The sequence below is a fragment of the Lepus europaeus genome, chromosome 5 (assembly GCF_033115175.1).
Source record: "Lepus europaeus isolate LE1 chromosome 5, mLepTim1.pri, whole genome shotgun sequence".
Lineage (NCBI taxonomy): Eukaryota > Metazoa > Chordata > Mammalia > Lagomorpha > Leporidae > Lepus > Lepus europaeus.
In genome coordinates, this window is record NC_084831.1 from 157,666,152 (window position 1) to 157,692,202 (window position 26,051).

A 26,051-nucleotide genomic window follows, 5' to 3' on the forward strand; every position below is an offset into this window, starting at 1 on the left:
TGTAATTAATACATTCTGTATTTCAAAATTGCTATAAGAGTATATTTTAAATCTTTTCACTGATAATTACATGAGATGACAGATCTGCCAGCCAGCCTGATTTAATCATTTCACATGGACATGTCAAACCATTACATTGTACTCCATAAGTATATATATATAATAGTTTTAAATAGTTATAATATAATAATAACATATTATTATATATTGTATTATATACTATATATGATATATATTATATATTATGTGTTATATATTGTAATATATAATAAATAATTATAAAATAATTATTTTATTTCACTTGAAAATGAAATTTTTGAAATCCATGAACGAAAGGTGAAGCATTCCATACAGCTTCTACATGCATCTACCTTCTTGCTAATGTGCCCTCTAGAAGGCAACAAATGATGGCTTCAGTAGTTGGGTCCCTACCACCCATGACATAAATTCAGATGGAGTTCTTGGCTCCTGGTTTCTGCCTGTTGCGGGCATTTGGGGAATAATCAAGCAGATGGAAGATTTCTCTCTTTGTCCCTACATGTGTAAGTGTGTGAAGGAATTGGAATGTTGTACACTCCTGCTAGGTATGTAAAGTGAATAGTTTTGGAAAATAGTCTGGTGGTTTTTCAAGTGTAGACAGAGCTCCCACTCCTTGGTATACTTATAAATGCAAGAGAAAAATCTACACAAATGTTCATAACAGTTATTCATAATAAAAAAAAGTCAAAACAAGCCCCAAATGTCAGTCAGTGGATGGTTATTTAAATAAAATGTGATATGTCTTTTCAGTGGAGTGTTATTCAGCTGTGAAAAGAGGAACTGGTACATGTTACAACTTTGGTGATGCTTGAAAACATGCTAAGTGGAAGAAGTCACTAGAGACCACATATATAAATAAAAGACCACAGATTGTGTGGTTCTGTGATTTTGTTTATATGAAATGTCTAGAATAGGCAAATCCATAGATCCGGTAGAAAATAGAGTCATGTTTCCTAAGGCTGGTAGGAGGTTGGGAAGAAATGAAGGGATGACTGTTAAAAAGAGTATATATGAGTGGAGTGGGAGGACTGGAATTGGGGGGGAAGAAATACTATATTCCTAAAAGCTGTACATACGAAATTTATATTCATTAAAAACCTAAAAAAAGTAAACTGTAAGCATATAAATGAATGGATATGTGATCCAAGACTAATAAAATGGGCATTGATATATGTACCCGTTGATTACATAAGGGACCTTAATGAATTAATCAACGCTCATCTAGTTTTATGGTGTATAACAATTACAGCAGCTTTACAAAGTCATACTTCTGGTATAAAATAAATACACTATGCAGATCAATTGATAAACAAATTTTTGTAAATTTTTACTCAAAAAAGTACATGCGGTTTATTTGTGGAATATGGACAATGTTGTAAGTTCACTGTGGGGCTGGTTGCACAACTGTGAATATATTAAAAACTATTGATTTGTATACATTAAAGTATTCAATTATATGGAATGTAAATTACATTTCTGTAAAGCTGTTACAGTGCAGTAGATTCATGTGTATATAGGAAAAGTCTTGTGAAAGAATTCAGTAAATTTAGTGATTGTTTTGATGTTGCCAGTATTACAGTTAATCAGCACATAAAACATAATAAACATTTGTTTAATTAATTAATGAGCACTCAGACATTTTCTTTTGGTTTTCAGGTCCCTGAGCAACAGCCTATTACTTTATGTAGTGGGGTTGAAGATACAAAGCATTATGAAGAAGCCAAGAAATGTGTAGAAGAATTAGCATTGTACCTGAAACCACTCAGCAGTGCTAGAGGTAAATCTGATGAGAATATCCATTCTAAGCAGATATCTATCAATGATACTTATGTTAGCATTGAAATTGTGGGTAAAGCCACCACGTACAGCACTGGCATCCCGTAATGGTTCCGATTTGAGTCCTGGCTACTCCACTTCTGATCCAGCTACCTGCTAATGTACCTGGGAAGGCAGGCAGGATGACCCAAGTACTTGGGCTCCTGCACCCATGTGGGAGACCTGAATGCAGCTCCTGACTCCTGGCTGTTGTGCTCTCCAACTCTACCTTTCAAATAAATAAATAAACCTTTAAAAAAAATCAGACTTAAAAAATGTAAGAAATTGTCAAGTTAAAAATATTTTTTAAGGCCGGCGCCGCGGCTCACTAGGCTAATCCTCCACCTTGCGGCGCTGGCACACTGGGTTCTAGTCCCGGTCGGGGCACCGATCCTGTCCCGGTTGCCCCTCTTCCAGGCCAGCTCTCTGCTATGGCCAGGGAGTGCAGTGGAGGATGGCCCAAGTGCTTGGGCCCTGCACCCCATGGGAGACCAGGATAAGCACCTGGCTCCTGCCATCGGATCAGCGCGGTGCGGCGGCCATTGGAGGGTAAACCAACGGCAAAAAGGAAGACCTTTCTCTCTGTCTCTCTCTCACTATCCACTCTGCCTGTCAAAAAAAAAAATATATATATATATATATATTTTTTTTAAAACCATTAAAATTGTGAGTTTTCAGTGATTATTAATGAAAATCATGTATTTAAATCAAACCCATTTCATGCTAAATAATACCACCAGAATTCACATCTGGGGCTGTTATTGTCGTATAGTAGGTTAAGCCACCACCTGCAAGGACAGCATTCCATATGAGCACCAGTTCAAGCCCCAGGTGCTCCACTTCCATTCCAGCTCCCTGCTAATGTGCCTGGGGAAGCAGCGGAAGATGGCCCAACTACATGGGTCTCTGCCACCCATGTGGGAGACCCAGATGAATCTCTTGGCTCCTGTCTGGCCCAGCCCCGGCCGTTGCGGCCGTTTGCAGAATGAATTATTGGATGGAAGAACTCTGTGTAACTCTGCCATTCAACTAAATAGATGATTTTTTTTTTTTTTTTTTTTTTTTTTTTTTTAAGATTTAAATAGAGGCAGAGTTACAATCAGAGAGTGAGGTCTTACATCCACTGGTTTACTCCCTAAATGGCTGCAATGACGGAGCTGGGCCGATCTGGAGCCAGAAGCCAGGAGCTTCTTCTGGGTCTCCCACATGGGTGCAAGGGCCCAAGCACTTGGGCCATCTCCTACTGCCTTCACAAGCCATTAGTAGGGAGGGAGCTAGATCGGAAGTAGAGCAGCTGGGACTTGAACTAATGCCCATATGGGATACCAATGCTGCAGGAAAGGGCTTAACTACTATGCCACAGTGCCAGCCGATAAATAAATCTTTTAAAAAATCACATCTAATAAAGCAGTGACTTGAGAGCTTAAATGATTTTAAACATTATTTAAATGATTCCAAAAGTATAAATACATTAGTGATTAGGAGATCTTTCTATCATTTGACGACTGTGAATAGTGTTTCTTCTGTTTAGTTTTTCGTTCTGTGCTATAGGGAATGTAATAAAAATAAAAGTTGCTATTACTGCCCAGAAAGGGCTTTATATTATGAAAAGAGAGTGAAATTAAGTAATATGAAACAGTGTGCCAGCACTGTTGAGTACCTTAGGATTGGGATCTTAATCTAATTATTGTTGTCTGGCCTTTTTTTCTTCCATGATTATAATGAATAATGATAGAATTGATACCCTGATGAATAATAACTTTATATGAGGTAACTCACATATACCTTTGTATACTTTAAAAATGATAATTAGGCTTCACTCAGTGTTGCTTCATTGTTAGCTTTTGTTCTTTTTCGAAGGAGTGGGTTTGAATAGCACGACTCAGAGTGTTCTGAGTCGCCCGATGCAGAGGAAGCTTGTGACTCTGGTCCACTGCCAACTAGTGGAAGAAGAAGGCAGGATCCGTGCCATGAGAGCAGCTCGATCTTTAGGGGAACGAACAGTGACAGAGCTCATTCTCCAGCACCAGAATCCGCAGCAACTCTCTTCTAATCTTTGGGCAGCAGTTAGGGCCAGAGGCTGCCAGTTCCTTGGACCAGGTATATAATTAAAGCTTTGCATTTATTCTCAATACATGCTGTAGGAACTGTAAGTGATGCACAAAGGCTCATTTTTTTGCAATATTCTGTTATCAAGAAATGTCCCACTTGATAGTCATGGCTGAAGTTAATTCCATATGAGTTAGTTTTTCAAAGAACTTAAAATTTTTCTTTTATTACTGAATATTTATTTTGATAGAAATTTTTTCTAGTTGTATCAATCATGTGTCTGCTTTCATAATAAAATACAGAAACCACATGACAACAGAGCCTGCCTAACAACAGGCTGTGATTTGATGGCTTCAGAAACCACATGGCAACAGAGCCTGTCTGGCAACAGGCTGTGATTGGTTAGGGCATAAACCGCCCCTTGACTGGATTGGCTGCCTTGGCTATATAAGCTGCTGTACCAACTGAAATAAAAATGTCTGTGGGCTACTCGACTCTGGCCTGCTTTCACCCGATTCCCGGGGTCTGTGTTGGTGACTCCATGCCTCTTGCCCCCACCACGCTCCTCCTCTCAGAATGAATCCACAGCAACATACATAGAATATAAACTGCCCACAAAAATGGTTTAATAGTAAAGCTGTGGAGTTGATGTTGGGGCTAAATGGGTTAAGCCACTGCCTGCAAGGTTGGCATACCACATGGGCACTGGTTCCAATCCAGCTCCCTGCTAGTGCACCTGGGGAAGCAGCAGAAGATGGCCCAAGTGCTTGGTTCCCTATCCCCATATGGTATACCCGGAAGAAGCTCCTGGCTCCTGGCTCCTGGCTCCTTGCTTCAGCCTGGCCCAGCCGTGGCCACTTGGGGAATGAACCAACAGATGGAAGATATCTATCTATCTATCTCTGTCTCTCTCTAACTCTGCTTTTAAAAAACAAAAGCTGTGGCTATTATTGTATTACAAATTAATTGAGTAGTACCCGTAGAAATTTTTTACTATTTCTCTTTTAATAAGTGAATTTATCTTATCTCTACACATGATAAACTGGTTTCTCCCAACTTTTCCTAGCAATGCAGGAGGAAGCTCTAAAACTGGTTCTACTGGCCTTGGAAGATGGTTCTGCTTTGTCAAGAAAAGTATTGGTTCTCTTTGTGGTGCAAAGGTTGGAACCACGGTTTCCTCAAGCTTCTAAAACTAGCATTGGACATGTTGTTCAGCTCCTTTATAGAGCCTCCTGCTTCAAGGTACGAATCTGTATTCAAGTTCATCACATCCTTTCCCTCAAACTTTAGTAAAACTGGATTTAGTAAAGCTGCTTGTATCTTTTCAGAAAGTTCCAGCAATTTTTCTTTCTTTTAAAGAATACAGGTAGTGTTCTATTATAGTTAAAAACTATTGTATAGGAGGCCGGCGACGCAACTCACTAGGCTAATCCTCTGCCTTGCAGCGGCGGCACACCGGGTTCTAGTCCCGGTCGGGGCGCTGGATTCTGTCCCAGTTGCTCCTCTTCCATTTGACAGGTAGAGTTATAGACAGTGAGAGAGAGAAAGAGACAGGTAAAAAGGTCTTCCTTCCGTTGGTTCACTCCCCAAATGTCAGCTACGGCCGGCGCTGTGCCAATCCGAAGCCAGGAGCCAGGTGCTTCTTCATGGTCTCCCATGCAGGAGAAGGGGCCCAAGCACTTGGGCCATCCTCCATTGCCCTCCCAGGCCACAGCAGAGAGCTGGACTGGAAGAGGAGCAACCGGGACTAGAACCTGGTGCCATATGGGATGTGGGCGCCACAGGCAGAGGATTAACCAAGTGAGCGATGGCACCGGCCCCCCTACTCCTTGATTTTTATCTATTTAGTCTTTCTATGAACTTACCTTAACAGTGTTAAGTTAAATCTCCTTTATTGTAGTAAAGATGGAACACATTTAAAAATTTATATCATTGGGGCCAGCACTGTGGCTCAGCGGGTTAAAGCCCTGGCCCATGTGGGTGCCAGTTTGAATCCTGGCTACTCTACTCTGATCCAGCTCTCTGCTCTGGCCTGAGAAAGCAGTGGAGGATGGCCCAAATCCTTGAGCCCCTGCACCCGCATGGGAGGCCTGGAGGGGACTTCTTGCTCCTGGGTTTGGATTGGTTTAGCTCCGGCTGTTGTGGCCATCTGGGGAATGAACCAGCAGATGGAAGACCTTTCTCTCTGTCTCTGCCTCTGCCTTTCAAATAAATGAATACATCTTTTAAAAAAATCTATATCATTGTGATGTTGAAGTCCTTACTATAATGTTCTGTAGTTTATTTGCTAGGAGGAAGAAAATAGAAATTTCTAATAGAAGAATATGAGTCTGTCTTGAAATAAAAGCTTTACAAGGCAAAATATGTTCTAATATATGTTGGGAATGGATGGTCCTAGACTACAATTACTTTATTTTGATTTGTTAAGCCTTTATCCTATATCCAACTTAACTTAGAATGTGAGTTATTGTAATGCTAACAATAGTATCTATCTCAGCAAGTTGAGAGAATTAAGTTAATACAGTAGTGATAGTTAATATGTACTGACTGGCATTTATTAACTGGTAGCTATTTTTATTATCATTATAATTAATCCAGTCCAGCATCTCAGACTCTACTCTTTCTGTCTGTGGTTCATTTCACAAAACTCCTTGGATAAGTAAACCAGATAGAAATGGTAGTCATATTTAGAATCACACCAGAATCTGAAGCTTTTCAGTTTATCAGTTTCAGCTAGCTCAGTACTAGGCAAGCCCAAGAATCATGACCCACGTTGATGTAGAAGAAATGTACATTTTTCTTAAACTAACTGTATTCATATCGTTTCTTTTCAAAAATGTACATGCATACAAACACGCTTGAAACTGCATGTATATTTTAAGATCTCAATTTTCTTAAAATGTTTATTTTCATTTACTTGATGTCTATTTATTTTTATTATTATTTATTTATTTATTTTTTGACAGGCAGAGTTAGACAGTGAAAGAGAGAGAGACAGAGAGAAAGGTCTTCCTTCCGTTGGTTCACCCCCCCAAATGGCCACTGCGGCCGGCGCGCTGCGCCAATCCGAAGCCAGGAGCCAGGTGCTTCCTCCTGGTCTCCCACGTGGGTGCAGGGTCCAAGCACTTGGGCTACAGCAGAGAGCTGGACTGGAAGAGGAGCAACCAAGACAGAATCTGGCACCCCAACCAGGACTAGAACCATGGGGTGCCGGCGCCGGCCAGTGTCTGTTTATTTTCATCTACTTGAAAGAGTGACAGAGAGAAAGAGAGACAGAAATCTCCCATCTGCTGATTCCAAATGCCCTCAATCGCCAGGCTAAAGTCAGGAGCCTGAAACTCCAGCTGTGTCTCCCTGGTTGGCGGGAGGGGCCAAGCACTTCAGTCATTGTCTGCTGCCTCCCAAGTGTGCTTTAGCAGGAAGCTGGATCAGACTTGACCCGGTGCTCCTGTATGAGATGTGGGTGTCCCAGGTGGCAGCTTAGTCTGCTGCACCACGGCACTCACCCCATCCAGTCTTTGAATTTCATTCCAGCACATATTCATTCTCTCTGTAAGATCTGTCCAGAAGATTTGGCATCCAAAAAGGGCGGAATGTTTTGCAAGCCAAACATTTAAATCTTGCTGCTTTTGCTAAAATAAATTTGTTTTTAAGATTTATTTTATTTATTTGAAAGGCAGAGTTACAGAGAGGAAGAGACAGGGAACTGAATTGTAGTGGAGTAGCTGGGACTCAAACCAGCACCCATATGGGATGCCAGCATTGCAGACTGGAGCTTTATCCACTAAGCCACAATACCAGCCCCAAGAAATGTTTCTTACAGTAAAATTATGTTATCTATGTGTGTTAATATGTATAAACTCATTTTTTTACTTCATTATGAGAGTACTTGTGTCTTACTAGGTCACGAAACGTGATGAAGATTCTTCCTTGATGCAGCTGAAAGAAGAATTTAGAACTTATGAAGCTCTTCGGCGAGAACATGACTCCCAAATAGTGCAGATTGCTATGGAAGCAGGCTTACGTATTGCACCAGACCAGTGGTCCTCTTTGCTTTATGGAGACCAATCTCACAAGTCTCATATGCAGTCCATTATTGATAAGGTAGCCTTTCTTGTTCCTTGGTTCTTTTTTTTTTTTTTTGAAAGTTAGAATGACAAGGAGAAAGATATCTTGCACCTGCTGGTTCATGCCCCCAAATGCCTGAGCCAGGTCGAAGGCAGAAGCCAGGAACTTCATCGAGTCTCTCATGTGTGTGGCAGGAACCCAAGTAATTGGGCCATCTGCTTTATCCCTGGGTCGTTAACAGGAAACTGGATCAGAAGTGCAGAGTAGCTGGAACCCAAAGCAGGCACTCTAATATGGGATGTAGGACTTCCAAGCAGCAGCCCAATTCCCTGGGCTACAGTGACCATCCCAGTTCCTTACTTCTTCTTCTTTTTTTTTTTTTTTTTGACAGGCAGAGTGGATAGTGAGAGAGAGAGAGACCGAAAGAAAGGTCTTCCTTTTCCGTTGGTTCACCTCCCAATGGCCGCTGAGGCAGGTGGGCTGTGGTCGGCGCACCGCACTGATCCAAAGCCAGGAGCCAGGTGCTTCTGGTTTCCCATGCGGGTGCAGGGCCCAAGCACTTGGGCCATCCTCCACTGCACTCCCAGGCCACAGCAGAGAGCTGGCCTGGAAGAGGGGCAACTGGGACAGAATCCAGTGCCCCAACCGGGACTAGAACCCTGTGTGCTGGCGCCGCAAGCGGAGGATTAGCCTATTGAGCGCGGCGCCAGCCAGTCCTGATCGTTTTAAAAAGGATGCATAACGTTTCCATAAAATGTATGCTGTTTGCTTTGTCTTCTAAGTTTTCCTAGGTTTAGACAGGAACTTATATCTAAAATTATGCAACCAACTGATTATAACTTACAAAGATTACAGAAAATCATGAGAAAATGTATATTATGAAATGTAATGATGGGGCGGGCGTTGTGACCTAGCGGGTAAAGCCACTGCCTGCAGTACCAGCATCCCATATGGGCACCAGTTTGTGTCCCAGCTGCTCCACTTCCCATCCAGCTTTCTGCTAATGGCCTGGGAAAAACAGAGGATGACCCAGATGCTTGGGCCCCTGCACCCACATGAGAGACCTAGAGGAAGCTCCTGGCTCCTGGCTTCAGCTGGCCCAGTCCTAGCCATTGTGGCCATCTAGGAAGTGAACAGCAAATGGAAGCTCTCTCTCTGTCTCTCCCTTTTTCTCTATAACTCTGACTTCCAAGTAAATACATAAATCTTTTTTTAAAAAAAATGGAAAAAAGAAAAGGAATGTGGATTTCACGATTTTTGGTACCAAAATAAACTTATCTTTGGATTCTGTTTTTGCTCATATTTTTGAAGTTCTCTTGTATTGAAATCTTAGTAAACTTTTGTAAAGATCTCTTAAAACAGTAGCTTTTTACCTCTGAAGAGAAGCTTGGCTTGTATAAAGAAATTGTATAAAGATTGTATAAAGAAATCAACCTGAATTGAACTATAGAACTAGTTGTTTATCCTATGGTAATTTCTTTTATTAAGTGCTATGCTTTGAACTTATGTCTGGCGTCCTTTGTACAAGAAACTGGTGGATTTATACTGTATGTGACATTTTGTTATGAAGAGGAATAGAACTTTCTGTATTCATAGAATGTTAGTTTGGAACTGATGAACTGAAATTTTTATTTTAGCACTCTAAAGTAGCCACATGTTGATATTGAACAGTGGAAATAGAGAACTTCCTGAAAGTGGTAAGAGAGACTTCTAGTAAATTAATGGAAAGAGAAGCATAAATTTGCAGTTCATAAAGAGGATAGATGAACACATCTAATGATAAGATAGAATTCAGCCCCAATAATAGTAATTAAAATAATACACATTTATTTTATTTATTTTTAAATTTTTAAAAGACTTAGTTATTTGAAAGGCAGAGTTAGAGAAACAATGTTACTGGAATGTTATTAAGTTTTATAGATTCACAGGTATTGCTATTATATCTGACAGATACTTTTGTTTGAAATACTTCATGGTAAAAACAGGAGTATAAAAATGCTTTTGATACAATGTTAATGAAAACCAAACTATTAAGTCTATAAATGGCTGATTATACAGCTTTTAAAAGTTACAAAGAGGGGTTAGTGCTGTGGCATAGCCAGTTAAGCTGCAACCTGCAATGCCCACATCTCATATGGGTGCCAGTTGGAGTCCCAGCTGCCCTACTTCCAGTCCACCTCCCTGCTTGATGGGCCTGGGGAAGCATGGAAGATGGCCCAAGTCTTTGGGCCCCTGCCACCCATGTGAGAGACCCAGAAGAGGCTCCTGGCTGCTGGCTTTGGCCTGGCCCAGCTGTAGCCATTTTGGGAGTGAACCAGCAGATGGGAGATCTTTCTGTCTCCCTCCTTCCCTCCCTCCCTGTCCCTCTCACCTTCTCTCTGTAATTCTGCCTTTCAAATAAATAAATAATTCCACAAAGAAAGAAAGTTGTAAAGGTAAAAACATTAAAGACATGCCAACATTATTATTTGTGTTATTTTCTATTTTTTAAAGTATGCTTCTCTTAAAAAATATCTTTTTATAGAGTGACCTTTTGAAGGAGGGAAATTATCTCTGTATTTATATGCATAAAGCGGGCCAGCACCTCGGCTCACTAGGCTAATCCTCCTCTTGCAGTGCCAGCACCCCGGGTTCTAGTGCCCGTCGGGGCACCGGATTCTGTCCCGGTTGCTCCTCTTCCAGTCCAGCTCTCTGCTGTGGCCCAGAAAGGCAATGGAGGATGGCCCAAGTGCTTGGGTCCCTGCACCTGCATGGGAGACCAGGAGGAAGCACCTGTCTCCTGGCTTCGGATCAGTGCAGTGCGCCGGCCGTAGCGGCCACTGGGGGGTGAACCAATGGAAGGAAGACCTTTCTCTCTGTCTCTCTCGCTGTCCACTCTGCCTGTCAAAAATTAAAATTAAAAAAAAAAAGCATCAATCACTAAATGTTTTCAATTAAGAAACTTCAGTTACTATCATAGAATTAACCTTTTGTCCAATCAAAGGTCATGTATAGCCAGCTGAAGACAGTTAATATGAGAGTGTATATCATTAAGACGTAGGGAAATATGCAACCTAAAGCTTCCAATAATCCCAAACTAATGAGATTTTCTTGAGCTGGAAGAGTCTTTTGAAATTATTTAATCCACTTACCAGGTAGACTTCAGATTTGAGTTTATAAATGTTTGTATCCAGTGTCATGATCTTCGCTTCTAACCAAAGTTAACCTCAAACTAAGTTTAATGGAATTCAGTGTCATTGTTGCTTTTGTATAGCATTATCTGTAGACTGTATTCCAAAATATTATTGCACGGAAGACCTCTAGTTCCAAACTAAAACAGTGCTGTAGAACATAGGGTAGAAAGTACTTCTAGATTGAGGAGTTGAGAAAGTTCTCACATTTGAAAAATGATAATAGAGGGAACAAACCTTCATGGAATGCACCAAGCTGTGGATGCAGAAAAATGTAGTTTGTCCAGGTAGTAGGTAATCCAGTTTGACCAAGAGCATTGGTGTGTGGAAGGATAAAAATTAAAGAGTTGCAAAAATGTGATGTTGTAAATAACCTTATTTTTAAAAGGTTGGCTTGTGTGAAAGTTAATATTTATCTTTTTTTAAGTTGCAGACCCCAGCCTCTTTTGCACAGAGTGTTCAGGAACTAACAATTGCTCTGCAGCGGACTGGAGACCCAGCAAACTTGAACCGACTAAGACCCCATTTGGAGCTGTTGGCAAACATTGACCCTAGTCCAGGTAAACCCAAGGGAAATTAGAGTATGTCATTATGCTCTCAGTTCTGCTCAGTGATTTTTTTTTTTTTTGGACAGGCAGAGTTAGACAGTGAGAGAGAGAGAGACAGAGAGAAAGGTCTTCCTTTTTTTTGGTTCACCCCCCAAATGGCTGCTACCGCCAGCACACCAAGCCGATCCGAAGCCAGGAGCCAGGTGCTTCCTCCTGGTCTCCCATGCGGGTGCCGGGCCCAAGCACTTGGGCCATCCTCCACTGCCTTCCCGGGCCACAGCAGAGAGCTGACCTGGAAGAGGGGCAACTGGGACAGAATTCGGCGCCCCGACCGGGACTAGAACCTGGGGTGCTGGCGCTGCAGGTGGAGGATTAGCCAAGTGAGCTTGGCACTGTCCTGCTCAGTGATTCTTGAATTGTCTTTTGTTGTATTCTTTAGAATTCCCAGACTAGTTATTCCAGAATATTTCTACAGTATTTAGTTTCTGTCCCTAATCTTGTCCTCTTTTTTTTCCAGGTTAGCTCACTTTAATTAATACTTAATTTGTACTTGCTGACTTTACCAGGAAAATACATCTCCAGTGTCCTTTATATTTATACTTCATCTTATCACAAATTTTGTTAGATTATCCCATTCTCACCTCTTTACCCACATTCAAGTCTATCAGTGTCCCCACGTTTATTCCTACTACTCACCTGACACTTTCTTAGTATTCACTAGTAGCTTACCAATTTCTAATTCCAGAGATGACTTCTCAGTCCTTAAATTATTTTATTTGCTTTAGCATTTGATAATTTTTAAAAAGATTTATTTTATCTATTTGAAAAGCAGAATTAGAGAGTGAGGGGGGTGTGTCTTCCATCTGCTGGTTTACTCTCCAGATGGCTGCAACGATCTAGAGCCGGGAGCTTCTTCCAGTTCTCCCATGTGGGTGCAGAGACCCAAACTCTTGGGGCCATCTTTCCACTGCTTTCCCAGGCACATTAACAAGGAATGAATCAGAAGTGGAACTGCTGAGTGTCAAACTGGCCCCAGCATTTGATTACGTTGTTGGCCACTTTAATTTAGAAACTCTCCTGGCACCTTATCTCCCCGTAATCCCATGATTTTCCTCTGAACTGAATGCTGCTTGTATCTTATTTCTATCATTGTTTCCCCTCCTACCCACTAGGTACGAGGCAGGATATCATGCTCCTGGGACTTTGTTCTCTCTGCTTTCACTGTTGCAGTGGTTATCCTTAGCCTCAGGTGTTACCTCTGTATGGAAATCTCGAAGCTTGGATTTGTCTGGGAAACACTGATGTTTGGATGTTTGCATGACCGTAACCTACTAACCATACGCATCAGATGAAAGATGTGCTCTCCAGTCCTACACCTTTCCATCACTCTTATGTTCTCTTCAACACTTCAAGGGTCTGAAGACAACTGACCATTATTGTCTGGTCTACCTCAATTCTTTATGTCACCTTCCTTTTCCTTGTGATTATTTTAGTTTGCCACCTCAGCTTTAAAAGAATCTTATCTATTCCTTTAAAATGATGGCTAGGCAAATAAGCTATTATCTGAAAACTGCATGAAGCTTACCCTGATTTCACTGAGGTTCTGACACTGACTCCTTTATTTACTTTATACTTATACTTAAGTTTTTTTTTTTTTTTTTTCCTTTTAATTTAATGTATAGATGCTCCTCCTCCTACTTGGGAACAGCTAGAAAATGGGTTGGTTGCTGTACGTACAGTGGTACATGGGCTGGTTGATTATATTCAGAACCATAGCAAAAAAGGAGCAGACCAACAACAGGTAAGGAAGAAGTATGAAACTTAGAGGTAAGCCATTGTGGGTATATCTTGAAACCACCTACAAGTCATTGTGGGTATGCTACAAATGAAGAGCCAAAAAGATAACGTGAATATTTTGAGACTTTACTTATACAAATGTAAACTACCTTGGCATGGTTAGCAACAAGTTTACCATATTAGCATAGTAATTTAATCTGACAACATTAAAATTAACTAATCTGTTGGTTCCTTGTTGTACTAGGGTCATTTTTCACATCGGATATAGCAGCATTTGATTACAACAGTGGATTTGTGTTCAGGTTTATTCTACTTAAATAACATTACTTCTTTATTTTGCATTACATTTCAGTTTGATAATAGGTCACTCTTTAATGCTAATGCTGTATCTCCCCAATACTATTGACATTTTCCTTGAAAATTTTTCTATATTAGTATTTTAAGGTTTTTCAGTCATAATAGCTCTTGAGCCAGTAGACCAAGTTTTCCTCAATTTTTTCAAAATGAAATATATGACAGTAAAATATAGTGCCTTAGGTTGTGGCTAGTTTTAAGTTTTACTAGCAATTTTATTTCTTCCTTTGGATTTAGGTTCATTAGATCTTTTATTTTGCATTAGTGTGCCTGAGGAATAAAACTCTTATTAATTTATCTGGCTCAAGTAAATATTAGCAATAAAGTATCTTGCTTATCTGAATATTCTAAATATGATTTTCTTAATTTAAATAAAGTCAGAGCTTTATGACAAAGAAAAAATGGAGAGCAGGAGTTTAGCACTTCACATCTTTGTACCTGAGTTTGATTCCCAACTCTGGCTCCTGACTCCGGCTTCCTGCTCAAGCAGACCCGGGGAGGCAGCAGTGACGGCTCAGTAATTGGGTTCCCAGCTCCTGGCTTTGGGGCTCGCCAACCCCCATCATTTGGGGAATGAACCAGCAGATGGGAGCTCTGCCTGTCTCTCAAATAAACAAAAGAATATAGGGAAAGCCTAGAATTTTTAACTCCTTATTCCACTGAATATCATGAAGAATATAATAAATAATTAGATTATCCTTTAAGGTCTTCCATGGATGTTAAAATACACTGAATTTGCTTCAATTTAGTGTTGTGTTTGATATCTCATTTATATGCTTTCAAATCTATCCTCAAGTCTTTTCCTCATATTGTAAATAATATGTTTGATTTGTACCTTTTAAAATACTTTATTTGGTGTAGTCTTCTGTCTACCAGTAACAACTGGTTATAGAATATTTTTTAGTTCTGGGACCTTTTGTACATTTTGTGGTGTGTTATAAGGAAGCATATCTATTATTATACTGAACACTGCAAAACAAATATTAGAATAGAGTTTATACCTTTGAAACCACTCTAGTTGTTTGTTTATACATTGTAATACTTGAAATTTATATGATGTTTCACATTTAGAATTAATACCTACATGTCAGAAAAATCAGGATTACTTTCTTACTCACTTGTTTATATTTGGACTGAGGCTTCAGATAGAATAACTTTCTAACATTTTTGCTCTTGGTACTTTAGAAAAACATGGATTAATATGAATTATTCATCTAGATCATCAAGATTCCAAACTGGCAACACAAGATTCACATTGTTTATGTATAATGTTTTAACTCTGGTCTTAGCCTCCACAGCATAGCAAGTATAAAACATACATGTGTCGGGATATGAAGCAGAGAGGCGGATGCCCTCGTGGGGCCAGCTGTACATTTGCACACTCACAGGAGGAACTGGAAAAGTAAGTGTGAAATTCGAGGGACTGAGTCTTTGGAATAAAGTATAAGTAGAATAATTTTCTAACATTGAAACATACAAAAAAGAAATTAGATTCTCTTTAATGATTATGAAGTTTGTATTAATGTAAAATATAATTTTGAAAAGCAACTTTTTTCAGTTTTCATTATATTGTGCCTATAGATAAGAAACTGTTAACTACAAAATGAACCATTTTTACTATGAAAAATTTAAGTTCATCAGTTTTATCTGATTTTAACTGATCACATAATTATTTTCCAGTGAGGACATTTGCCCTTGGTTCAGTTTCACATTTTCTGACAAACTTCAGTGATAATTCTGATTATGTTAGATTTCCCAGCACACTGAAGAAAGAAAACCTCTTAATTTTTTATAAAGCCAATATGACACTAATAACAAATTTGAGAACATAACACAGTGGAGCATCTGGGACTCAAACCAGCACCCATATGCAGTGCTGGCACTGCAGGCGGCCGCTTTACCCACAGCACCATAGTGCTGGTCCCCATAACTACTACTTTTATAAACTGAAATTGGCCGGCACCGCGGCTCACTAGGCTAAGCCACCGCCTGCGGCACCGGCACCCCAGGTTCTAGTCCCAGCTGCTCCTCTTCCAGTCCAGCTCTCTGCTGTGGCCCGGGAGTGCAGCGGAGGATGGCCCAAGTGCTTGGGCCCTGTACCTGCATGGGAGACCAGGAGGAGGCATCTGGCCCCTGGCTTCGGATCGGCATAGCGCGCAGGCCGTGGCAGCCATTTGGGGAGTGAACCAGTGGAGAGAGGACCTTTCTCTCTCTCTGTCTCTCTCTCACTGTCCACTCTGCTTGTCAAAAAAAAAAAAAAAAAAAAAAAAGCTGAAATTAAAAGTCTTTCTCACATTAGGCACAACAAAAAAAAGATAAATATACAAAACAATAAACTTATAAAAAATACTTGTGCTTAGGACCTGTATGAAGTGAATTAGCAAGCTGCCTGGAAATTTAAGTGAAGAAGTGAATGAATGAAGAAGCATACTGTGTTTTGGATAAAGCTTGGCATTATAAAAGTTTTATTTTCTCTTAAATTCCAATTAAAATTTCAACACTGTTAAAGGCTTAACAAAATCATTTATTTGTAAGAATCAATACTTGTAAATAGCTAGGAGAATTCTGAAAAATAAGTCTTCGGTAGAGTCTAGACTCATAGTTATTAACCTGATTTATCAACTAGAATAAATAGACTGTGGTATTGCATAGGAATATACGCATCAGTGGAATGCAATGGAGAATCAAGAAAGAGTTCAGGATCCATACAGGAACTTAAGCGTGTGTGCTAAAGGCAGCGTTTTTTAGCAGTGTCAAAAAAGAAGACGGTGAGAAAACTGAAGCCTATGAAAAATCAGCAGACTTGGATTCTTACCTCAGTCTTCACCCCACAATGAATTATATAGATGGATCAAAGATTTTATTTTATTTATTTATTTTGACAGGCAAAGTTGGACAGTGAGAGACAGACAGAGAGAAAGGTCTTCCTTCCATTGGTTCACCCCCCAAGTGGCTGCTACGGCCAGCACGCTGCGCCGATCCAAAGCATTTTATTTTTAAAGATGTATTTATTTTGAAAGTCAGAGTTGCAGAGAGAGAGGGAGAAACAGATTGAGAAATCTTCTGTCTGTTGGTTCACTCCCTGGATGTCTACAACTGCCAGCACTGGGCCAGGCCAAAACCAGGAGTTTCTTTTGGGTTTCTCATATGTGTGACAAGGGTCCAAGTCTTGGACTGTCTTCTACTACTTCCCCAGACCATAAGCAAGGAGCTGGATTGAAAGTGGAGTAGAAGCCGGCACTGTGGTGCCATGGGTAAAGCCGCCGCCTGAGGTGCCAGCATCCCATATAGACGCCAGTTTGAGTCCCAGCTGCTCCACTTCTGATCCAGCTCTCTGCTGTGGCCTGGGAAGGCAATAGAGGATGGCTCAAGTCCTGGCTTCGGATGCGGCCATTTGGAGTGTGAACCAGCAGATGGAAAAGCTCTCTCTCTGCCTCTGCCTCTCTGTAAATCTGCCTTCCAAATCAATCAATCAATCAATCTTTTTTTTTTTTTTTTTTTTTTGATGGGCAGAGTGGATAGTGAGAGAGACAGAGAGAAAGGTCTTCCTTTTCCGTTGGTTCACCTCCCAATGGCCACTGCGGCCGGTGCACCACGCTGATCCGATGGCAGGAGCCAGGTGCTTCTCCTGGTCTCCCATGCGGGTGCAGGGCCCAAGGACTTGGGCCATCCTCCACTGTACTCCCTGGCCACAGCAGAGAGCTGGCCTGGAAGAGGGGCAACCAGGACAGAATCCGGCGCCCCGACCGGGACTAGAACCCGGTGTGCCGGCACCGCAAGGTGGAGGATTAGCTAAATAAATCTTTTTTAAAAAGTGGAATAGCCGAGACTTGAACCAGTGCCCACATTTGATGCCAGCATTGCAGGAGGCAGCTTTACCCGCTATGCCACAACACCAGCCCCATGAGATTTTTTCAGTAGCATAATTTATATTGTAAATATTACACATGTTCATTAGGAATTTTATACTTAACGTGTTTTACTGCTTAAGATTTTATAGAAAATAAACACAGAATTCTCAAGTTGAAAGAGTAAATATTTCATCATGAGAGTTTCTTCTATAAAATAATGTTCCTAAATATATTTTACTTCTTAACTACTTTTATATTTTGGGAGTTTTATCTGTTTGTTAAGTGTGTGCCTTTGCTTTTTACATAGATTTCGAAAAATGAACAAACGCCTGGTTCCCCGAAGACCGCTGAGTGCCTCCTTGGGTCAGCTTAATGAGGTGGGCCTGCCTTCAGCGGCTCTCCTTCCAGATGAAGCTGCAGTGGATCTGCCCAGCAGGAAACCTCCTGCTCTGCCAAACGGAGTTGGACCAGCAGGGAACGCAGTGACACAGCTGATTCCACGGGGCACAGAGCCCAGCTACGACTCCAGTCTGAAACCGGGGAAGATGGATCATCTGAGCAGCAGTGCTCCAGGATCCCCTCCTGACCTGTATGTCATCTCTCCTGACTCTCACTTGAAATGTCTTCTTTAGAGACATAAAGTAGAAGGAATAATTTTTTTAATGAAACTATTTTTTGTTTTTTACTTGTTCCCTGTATTTATGATTTTTAAGAAACAAGTGTAGATGAAATAAAAAAGGACTTTTAGGGTAAACCAGTTTCCCAGGTTGTTTAACACGGGACAATATATACACATTGGAATTATTTTAGAGTTCTTAAACTCCATTTTCCTAATCTTATTCCTTTAGGCTAGAACCTGTCCCTAAGAGTATTTCTGCCTTACCTGTGAATCCACATCCTGTACCTCCAAGGGGGCCAGCGGATCTGCCTCCTATGCCTGTCACCAAACCTCTCCAGATGGTACCGCGAGGTTCTCAGTTGTATCCAGCACAGCAGGCAGATGTTTATTACCAGGACCCTCGAGGAGCTGCTCCACCATTTGAACCAGCACCTTACCAGCATGGTAATCTTTAACTTATGTTGTTCACTTTTCCTAGGAGTTACAAGAACTTCTCAGGCACAAGCTTTCGTTTACACAATAAAGCTCCTTAAAATAATAAATAAATGAGTTTTTTAATACTCTAGAAAAATTTAGTATTTTTCTTTTTTTTTTTTTTTTTAAGATTTATTTATTTATTTGAAAGGCAGAGTTACAGAGAGAGGTTTTCCATCTGCTGGTTCATTCCCCAGATGGCCACAACAGCCAGAGCTGTGTAGATCTGAAACAAGGAGCCAGGAGCTTCCTCTGAGTCTCCCAAGCCGTTGCAGGGACCCAAGGACTTGGGTCATCTTCCACTGCTTTCCCAGGCCATAGCAGAGAGCTGGATTAGAAATGGAGCAGCCAGGACTCAAATCGGTGCCCATATCAGATGTCAGCACTGAAGGTGGCGGCTTTACCCACCATGCCACAGTACCAGCCCTGAGTTTTTCTTTCTTTCTTTCTTTTTTTTTTTTTTTTTTTTTTTTTTTTTTTGACAGGCAGAGTGGATAGTGAGAGAGAGAGACAGAGAGAAAGGTCTTCCTTTTGCCATTGGTTCACCCTCCAATGGCCACCGTGGCCGGCGCGCTGCAGCCAGCACACCGCGCTGATCCGAAGCCAGGAGCCAGGTGCTTCTCCTGGTCTCCCATGCGGGTGCAGGGCCCAAGGACTTGGGCCATCCTCCACTGCCTTCCCGGGCCACAGCAGAGAGCTGGCCTGGAAGAGGGGCAACCGGGATAGAATCCGGCGCCCCAACCGGGACTAGAACCCGGTGTGCCAGCGCCACAAGGCAGAGGATTAGCCTGTTAAGCCACGGCACCAGCCGAGTTTTTCTTTCAAGACATACTTATTTATTTGAAAGATAGAGTGGCAGAGAGAAGGAGAGACAGAGATTTTCATCTTTTGGATCGCTCCTCAAATGACCAAAAACAGCTAGAACTGGGCCAGGTCAAACTAGAAGCTAGGCACTCCATCGTGATCTCCCATGTCAGTGGCAGGGGCCCACTTACTTAAGCTTGCTGTCCTAAGCACCTTAGCAGATGGCTGTATCGGAAACAGAGTAGCCAGGACTCAAACCAGTGCTCCAGGATGGGATGCTGGCTTTGCAAGTGGCACCTTAACCCACTGCACCATAAGGCTGGCCCGGAAAAACAGAAATTTTATGATTAACTAAATAGTATGAAATAAATGAAGCAAAACCATAAGCATCAAACTGTTTTTTACTAAAAACAATTGTATAAAATATATTGATATGTTTATGGAAGTAGCATATCACCCAGGTAAACAATGGAAATACGTGGGTATAGGGGCCCAAGCGCTTGGGCCATCTTCCACTGCTTTCCTAAATGTGTTATCAGGGAGCTGGATCAGAAGTGAAGCACCCAAGACTCAAACCAGCGCCCATATGGGATGCCAACATCTTAAAGACTTGAGCTGCCGGCCCAGGGAGAACTTCTAAAGAAATAAGTGGATTATTAATGTGTGTGTTTTGTTCTTTTAAAAGAAAAAGTTTTCTATAAAATTGAATTGACTCATTGTTGCCTTTGGTTGGTTCCTCCTTTGTTCTGTACAGGTATGTACTATACTCCGCCTCCACAGTGTGTGTCCCGCTTTGTCCGACCTCCACCATCTGCTCCTGAACCTGGTCCTCCGTACTTGGATCATTATCCGCCCTACCTCCAAGATCGTGTAGTAAACTCTCAGTATGGCACGCAGCCGCAACAGTACCCACCTGTGTACCCACCTCACTATGACGGCCGTCGAGTTTACCCCGCTCAGACTTACACAAGAGAAGAGATTTTCCGAGAAAGCCCTATACCCATTGAGATTCCACCTGCAGCAGTACCATCCTATGTACCAGAATCCAGAGAAAGATATCAACAGATGGAGGGTTACTATCCAGTGACTCCTCATCCAACTCAGATCAGAGCTTCGTACCCTAGAGTATGCTGTGATTTTTTTTCCTATTGCCTAGACTTAATTTGATTTTTGCTTATAGTGATTCCTTACTCTTTTATTTATTTATTTTTTGGCCATAGTAACCCTTTGACCAATTCTCTTTTTTAGAAGGAAGTTTTTTTTCCTTTTTTCATAATTTGGGTAGGTTTTAAAAAACTATTATTGGAGGCCGGCGCCGTGGCTTAACAGGCTAATCCTCCGCCTTGCGGCGCCGGCACACCGGGTTGTAGTCCCGGTTGGGGCGCCGGATTCTATCCCGGTTGCCCCTCTTCCAGGCCAGCTCTCTGCTATGGCCCGGGAAGGCAGTGGAGGATGGCCCAAGTCCTTGGGCTCTGCACCCGCATGGGAGACCAGGAGAAGCACCTGGCTCCTGGCTTCGGATCAGCACGATGTGCCGGCCGCAGCGGCCATTGGAGGGTGAACCAACGGCAAAAGGAAGACCTTTCTCTCTGTCTCTCTCTCTCTCACTATCCACTCTGCCTGTCAAAAAAAAACTATTATTGGGAAAAATTCATTGCCCCCCCCTTCCCTGCCAACTAATCAGCAGATAGTTTTTTTAATAATTCTAGATCTATTAGGAAATTATGATCTCTACCAAGAAAAAGAGACCTAAATTTAGCTCTTTGGGAGCTGCTGAGAGGTGGTGGGGGGGGGTGTTTGTTTTGCTTTCTTCTATTAAGCTTTGGTTTTTCCAAATATTGGGATGATATATAAGCTACTTCTAGTTTAAAATATATTCTAAGTGAATTCATGTATTTTGAATTTTGTTTTTCAATTTTAACTGACTTTTCCATTTTCAGGAGCCTCCTTACAGCCGGCTTCCTCCCCCTCCACAGCCCCATCCTAGTCTAGATGAGCTACATCGCCGCCGAAAGGAAATAATGGCCCAGTTAGAGGAAAGAAAGGTTATATCTCCACCTCCTTTCGCACCTTCACCAACACTGCCTCCTACCTTCCATCAAGAGGAAGTGAGCACAATTTTACTATTATTTAACAACCTTTCCTTTAAGAGTTTTTGTTTGCTTGCTTTTGAAATCCTGTTTAATCTTTGCCTATTCCCAAGGTTATGAATATATTTTCCTGTTTTCTTTCTTATAACATAGGTTTATTATTTTATTTCACATTTAAATCTACAATCCATCTAGAATTTATTTTTGTATATAAATGTTAGAGGTCTAGATCTAATTATATCTCATTGACCGATTTATAATTGACCCATTTATAATTTGCCAATTATGTCTCATTAAGTATCACTTAATAAAATGAGCATCATATCCTCAGTGAAGTCTTGATTTGTGGTGTTGTGTTTTCTAGTATCATTATTCGATAATCAGCATATTTGGGATGGATAGTTCGCCCAGTGGTTAAGATGCTGGTTGGGATACCTACATGCCATATCAGAATACTTGGTTTTCTTTTCTTTTTTTTTTTTTTAAAGATTTATTTATTTGAAAGGCAGAGTTACAGAGAGGTAGAGACAGAGAGAGAGAGAAGTATCTTCCATCTGCTGGTTCACTCCCAAGAACTTGGCCAAGAACTTGAACACCTGCTGTCTCTCAGAGTGTGCATTAGCAGGAAACTTGAATCGGAAGCAGAGCTGGGCCTCAAACCCAGGCATTTCGGCAAGGGATGCCAACATCCTGTGCGATGTTGACCACCACGCCAAATGCCTACCCCTGTTTGTTTGTTTTGCTTAAGATTTATTTATGTATTTGAAAGAGTACAGAGGGAGAGACAGACCATGCACTGTTTCACACCCCGAATGGCTGCAATGCTGAGAGCTGGCCCAGTCTGAAGCTGGGAGCCTCTGCTGGGTCTCCTCTGTGGGTGCAGCCGGAACTTTAATGCCCATAAGGGATGCTGGCATTGCAGGCTGCAGCTTAACCTGCTACACCACAGTGCCAGCCATCTAATCTTAAAGTTCTAAATTCAGCACTGCCCTATACTGGTTTAGCCTGAAGTCAAGTCACCTGTGTTGTCTATCATAGATGTAAGGAGCATATAAAATAATACTTCATAATACTTTATACTTTATAATATACTTTATAATATTACTTTGTAATACTTTATAAAGCATCTGTAACCATTTTGAAAAAAAGTACAGGGGCTAACACTGTGGCCTAGTGGGTAAAGCTAACACCTGCAATGCCAGCATCCCATATGGGTGCCAGTTCAAGTCCTGGCTTCTCTACTTCAGATCCAGCTCTCTGCTTTGGCCTGGGAAAGCAGCAGATGGCCCAAGTTCTTTGGCCTCTGCACCCACATGGGAGACCCAGAAGAAGCTCCTGGCTCCTAGCTTCAGATAGGCGCAGCTCCGGCCAATTGGGGAGTTAATCAGCAGATGGAAGACCTCTCTCTCTCTCTCTCTCTCTATCTCTGCCTTTCCTTCTCTGTGTAACTCTGACTTTCAAATAAAGAAATAAATCTTTGAAAAAAAATTTTTAAAAATTAAAATTAAAAAAAAGCACATGAAAGAGCTTTGAAAATATAAAATTACTTAATTTGAATATTGAGATTTTCATAAAACCATAGTAGTCTTCGGGCCAGCACTGTGGCGTAGTAGGCTAAGCCTCTGCCTGTAGCACAGGCATCCCATACAGGCACCGTTTCTAATCCCAGCTGCTCCTCTTCTGATCCAGCTCTCTGCTTATGGCCTGGGAAATCAGTGGAAGATGGCCCAGGTGCTTGGGCACATGTGAGAAACCCAGAAGAAGCTCATAGCTCCTGGCTTCAGATCAGCCCAGCTCTAGCCGTTGGGGCCATTTGGGGAGTGTACCAGCGGATTGAAGACTTTTCTCTGTCTATAACCCAGCTTCCACATTGGTCTCTTAAAAAAAAAAAAAACACACACACACACACACACACACATTGGTCTCTCTTTTTTTTTTGGACAGGCAGAGTTGACAGTGAGAGAGAGAGACAGAGAGAAAGGTCTTCCTTTTTCCATTGGTTCACCCCCCAATGGCTGCTGCAGCCAGTGCACCGCGCTGATCCGAAGCCAGGAGCCAGGTGCTTCCTCCTGGTCTCCCATGTGGGTGCAGGGCCCAAGGACTTGAGCCATCCTCCACTGCACTCCCGGGCCACAGCAGAGAGCTGGCCTGGAAGAGGGGCAAACCGGGACAGAATCCGGCACCCCGACCGGGACTAGAACCTGGTGTGCCGGTGCCGCAGGTGGAGGATTAGCCTGTTGAGCCGCAGCGCCAGCCAGCACATTGGTCTCTTAATAGCTGTTCTGTTAATAGGTAATTATAGGACTTAAGAAAGTAAAAGTGGGCCGGCGCCTTGGCTCAATAGGCTAATCCTCCGCCTTGCGGCGCCGGCACACCAGGTTCTAGTCCCAATCGAGGCGCCGGATTCTGTCCCGGTTGCCCCTCTTCCAGGCCAGCTCTCTGCTGTGGCCAGGGAGTGCAGTGGAGGATGGCCCAAGTGCTTGGGCCCTGCACCCACATGGGAGACCAGGAGAAGCACCCGGCTCCTGGCTTTGGATCAGCGTGGTGCGCCAGCTGCAGTGCGCCAGCCGCGACAGCCGCGACAGCCATTGGAGGGTGAACCAACGGCAAAGGAAGACCTTTCTCTCTGTCTCTCTCTCTCACTGTCCACTCTGCCTATCAAAAAAAAAAGAAACGAAACATTAAGGGGGATCTAGCTGAACTATGGCTTGGTGCTTACTTGCTTAACTGTTCACTTCATTGCTGAAGAACAGGCTGAGCAAAGTCCTCTAAAATCCTAGCATGACTTCTTGGAAATATATATTATTTCTTTTTACCTTCTGATAAAAAAAGTATCTCTGGACTTCCTTTGTATTTTGTGTACTCTTCAGAAATCTTCTGTTAGGACACTTACAAACCTGATAGGTCCTATTATGTTACATGAGGTTTCTTTCCCTGTATTGTTACTCATAGACCTATTTCCCTATGTTATTTCCCTTTTTTTCCCTTCCATTTATAGTTTTTGGATGAAGACTTGAAGGTGGCTGGGAAATATAAAGGAAATGATTATAGCCAATATTCTCCCTGGTCATGTGATACCATCGGCTCCTACATCGGAACCAAAGATGCCAAACCCAAAGATGTTGTGGCAGCAGGGAGTGTGGAAGTGATGGTATGTATGATAGCCCAGCCATAATTTAACACCCATGCAGACAGAGCAAATCTAGTTGTACTTTAGGCACAAATAATTGAGAACCTTGCTTAAGAGTTTCAGACCAAATTCTATATTCTGCAGTTGAATTATATGGAAATTCTATGGGTTTTTTAATACTTGACAGAGGAGAACATTTTGTTATGTTTCTGTGAAGGTCACAATTTCCCAACAATTGTTTAAAACTCAGACTAAAATATTTTATATAATTAACCAAGATCTTGAATTCCACATCAAATAAGTTAATGCCTTTTTTACAGTTCTGAACTTTGAACAACAAAATTAAATCTGGCAGACAAGAATAGATGCCCAGTTTCAAGGGAGTTGAGAGATGCTAAAATATGTCAGTATTTTATCTAAATTGCTTTATGTTTTGGAAGTATAAAGCTTTCTGAAGTAATTAAAATCCTTATATACCTCCTTAATCTCATTTTTCTGTCTCCTTTCTGTCATTGACCTCTTTCCTCATTAGTGTGTATCATTTTTATGAGTAATAGTATGTTGTTCCTAAATATTGTTATTTGCATGGTTTTGTTTGGTTGGTTGTTTGGTTTACAGATTTTTTTTTTTTTAATGAGTTACAGAGAGAGGTAGAGAGATCTTTAATCTGCTGTTTGACTCCCTAGGTTGCTGCAACAGCCAGGGCTGGGCCAGGCTGAAGCCAGGAACCAAGAGCTTCATCAGGGTCTCCCACATGGGTGGCAGGGGCCCAAGCACTTGAGCCATCCATTTTTTTTTTTTTTTTAAAGAATATGCACAGTGCCGGCCCCTGTTTGCATGTTTTTAAGATGCATTGTTTTAAGATTGCACTTAAGATTTAAATAGGTCAGGTTCATTCATTTTATATGCTTTTTTTTAGATATTAAAAGCTAACTGGTATACTATATTGTTGTTAAAGTCTCCTTGTGCACAAAAGTTAGACTTACACATGGTGTTGCTGGGTTGAAGGTGTGGCTTGACTGTTGTTCTTAATCCAGTTGCCTTTATTAACTCTAAGAAAGGCTCCCTGGTTACATAAATTTTCATAGATTAATACTTATCTACCCGGTTAAGAAAAGACAAATTCTTGATAATAGAAAAAGAATTGAATTGTGGTACCACTACAAAACGTGAAGGTCTCTGTATAGCAATAAATATAATTAGAGCCCTGCCGAAGAAAAAAGAGAAAGGCATATAGAGAAGG

General features: G+C 41.6%; 1 protein-coding gene across 2 annotated transcripts in view; it reads left to right on the plus strand.

The window, feature by feature from the left end:
* The window catches only part of RC3H1 (ring finger and CCCH-type domains 1), a 62,613-nt gene that overhangs the window by 22,927 nt on the left and 13,635 nt on the right, over window positions 1-26,051 (plus strand). For both annotated transcript variants that reach the window (XM_062192995.1, XM_062192996.1), the window contains exons 3-14: window positions 1,696-1,816; window positions 3,715-3,954; window positions 4,970-5,145; window positions 7,807-8,007; window positions 11,569-11,701; window positions 13,372-13,490; window positions 15,130-15,242; window positions 17,999-18,280; window positions 18,540-18,754; window positions 20,343-20,713; window positions 21,529-21,696; window positions 24,677-24,829. In XM_062192995.1, coding sequence (XP_062048979.1) covers window positions 1,696-1,816; window positions 3,715-3,954; window positions 4,970-5,145; window positions 7,807-8,007; window positions 11,569-11,701; window positions 13,372-13,490; window positions 15,130-15,242; window positions 17,999-18,280; window positions 18,540-18,754; window positions 20,343-20,713; window positions 21,529-21,696; window positions 24,677-24,829 — 2,292 coding nt within the window. The remainder of the gene's footprint in view (window positions 1-1,695; window positions 1,817-3,714; window positions 3,955-4,969; window positions 5,146-7,806; window positions 8,008-11,568; window positions 11,702-13,371; window positions 13,491-15,129; window positions 15,243-17,998; window positions 18,281-18,539; window positions 18,755-20,342; window positions 20,714-21,528; window positions 21,697-24,676; window positions 24,830-26,051) is intronic.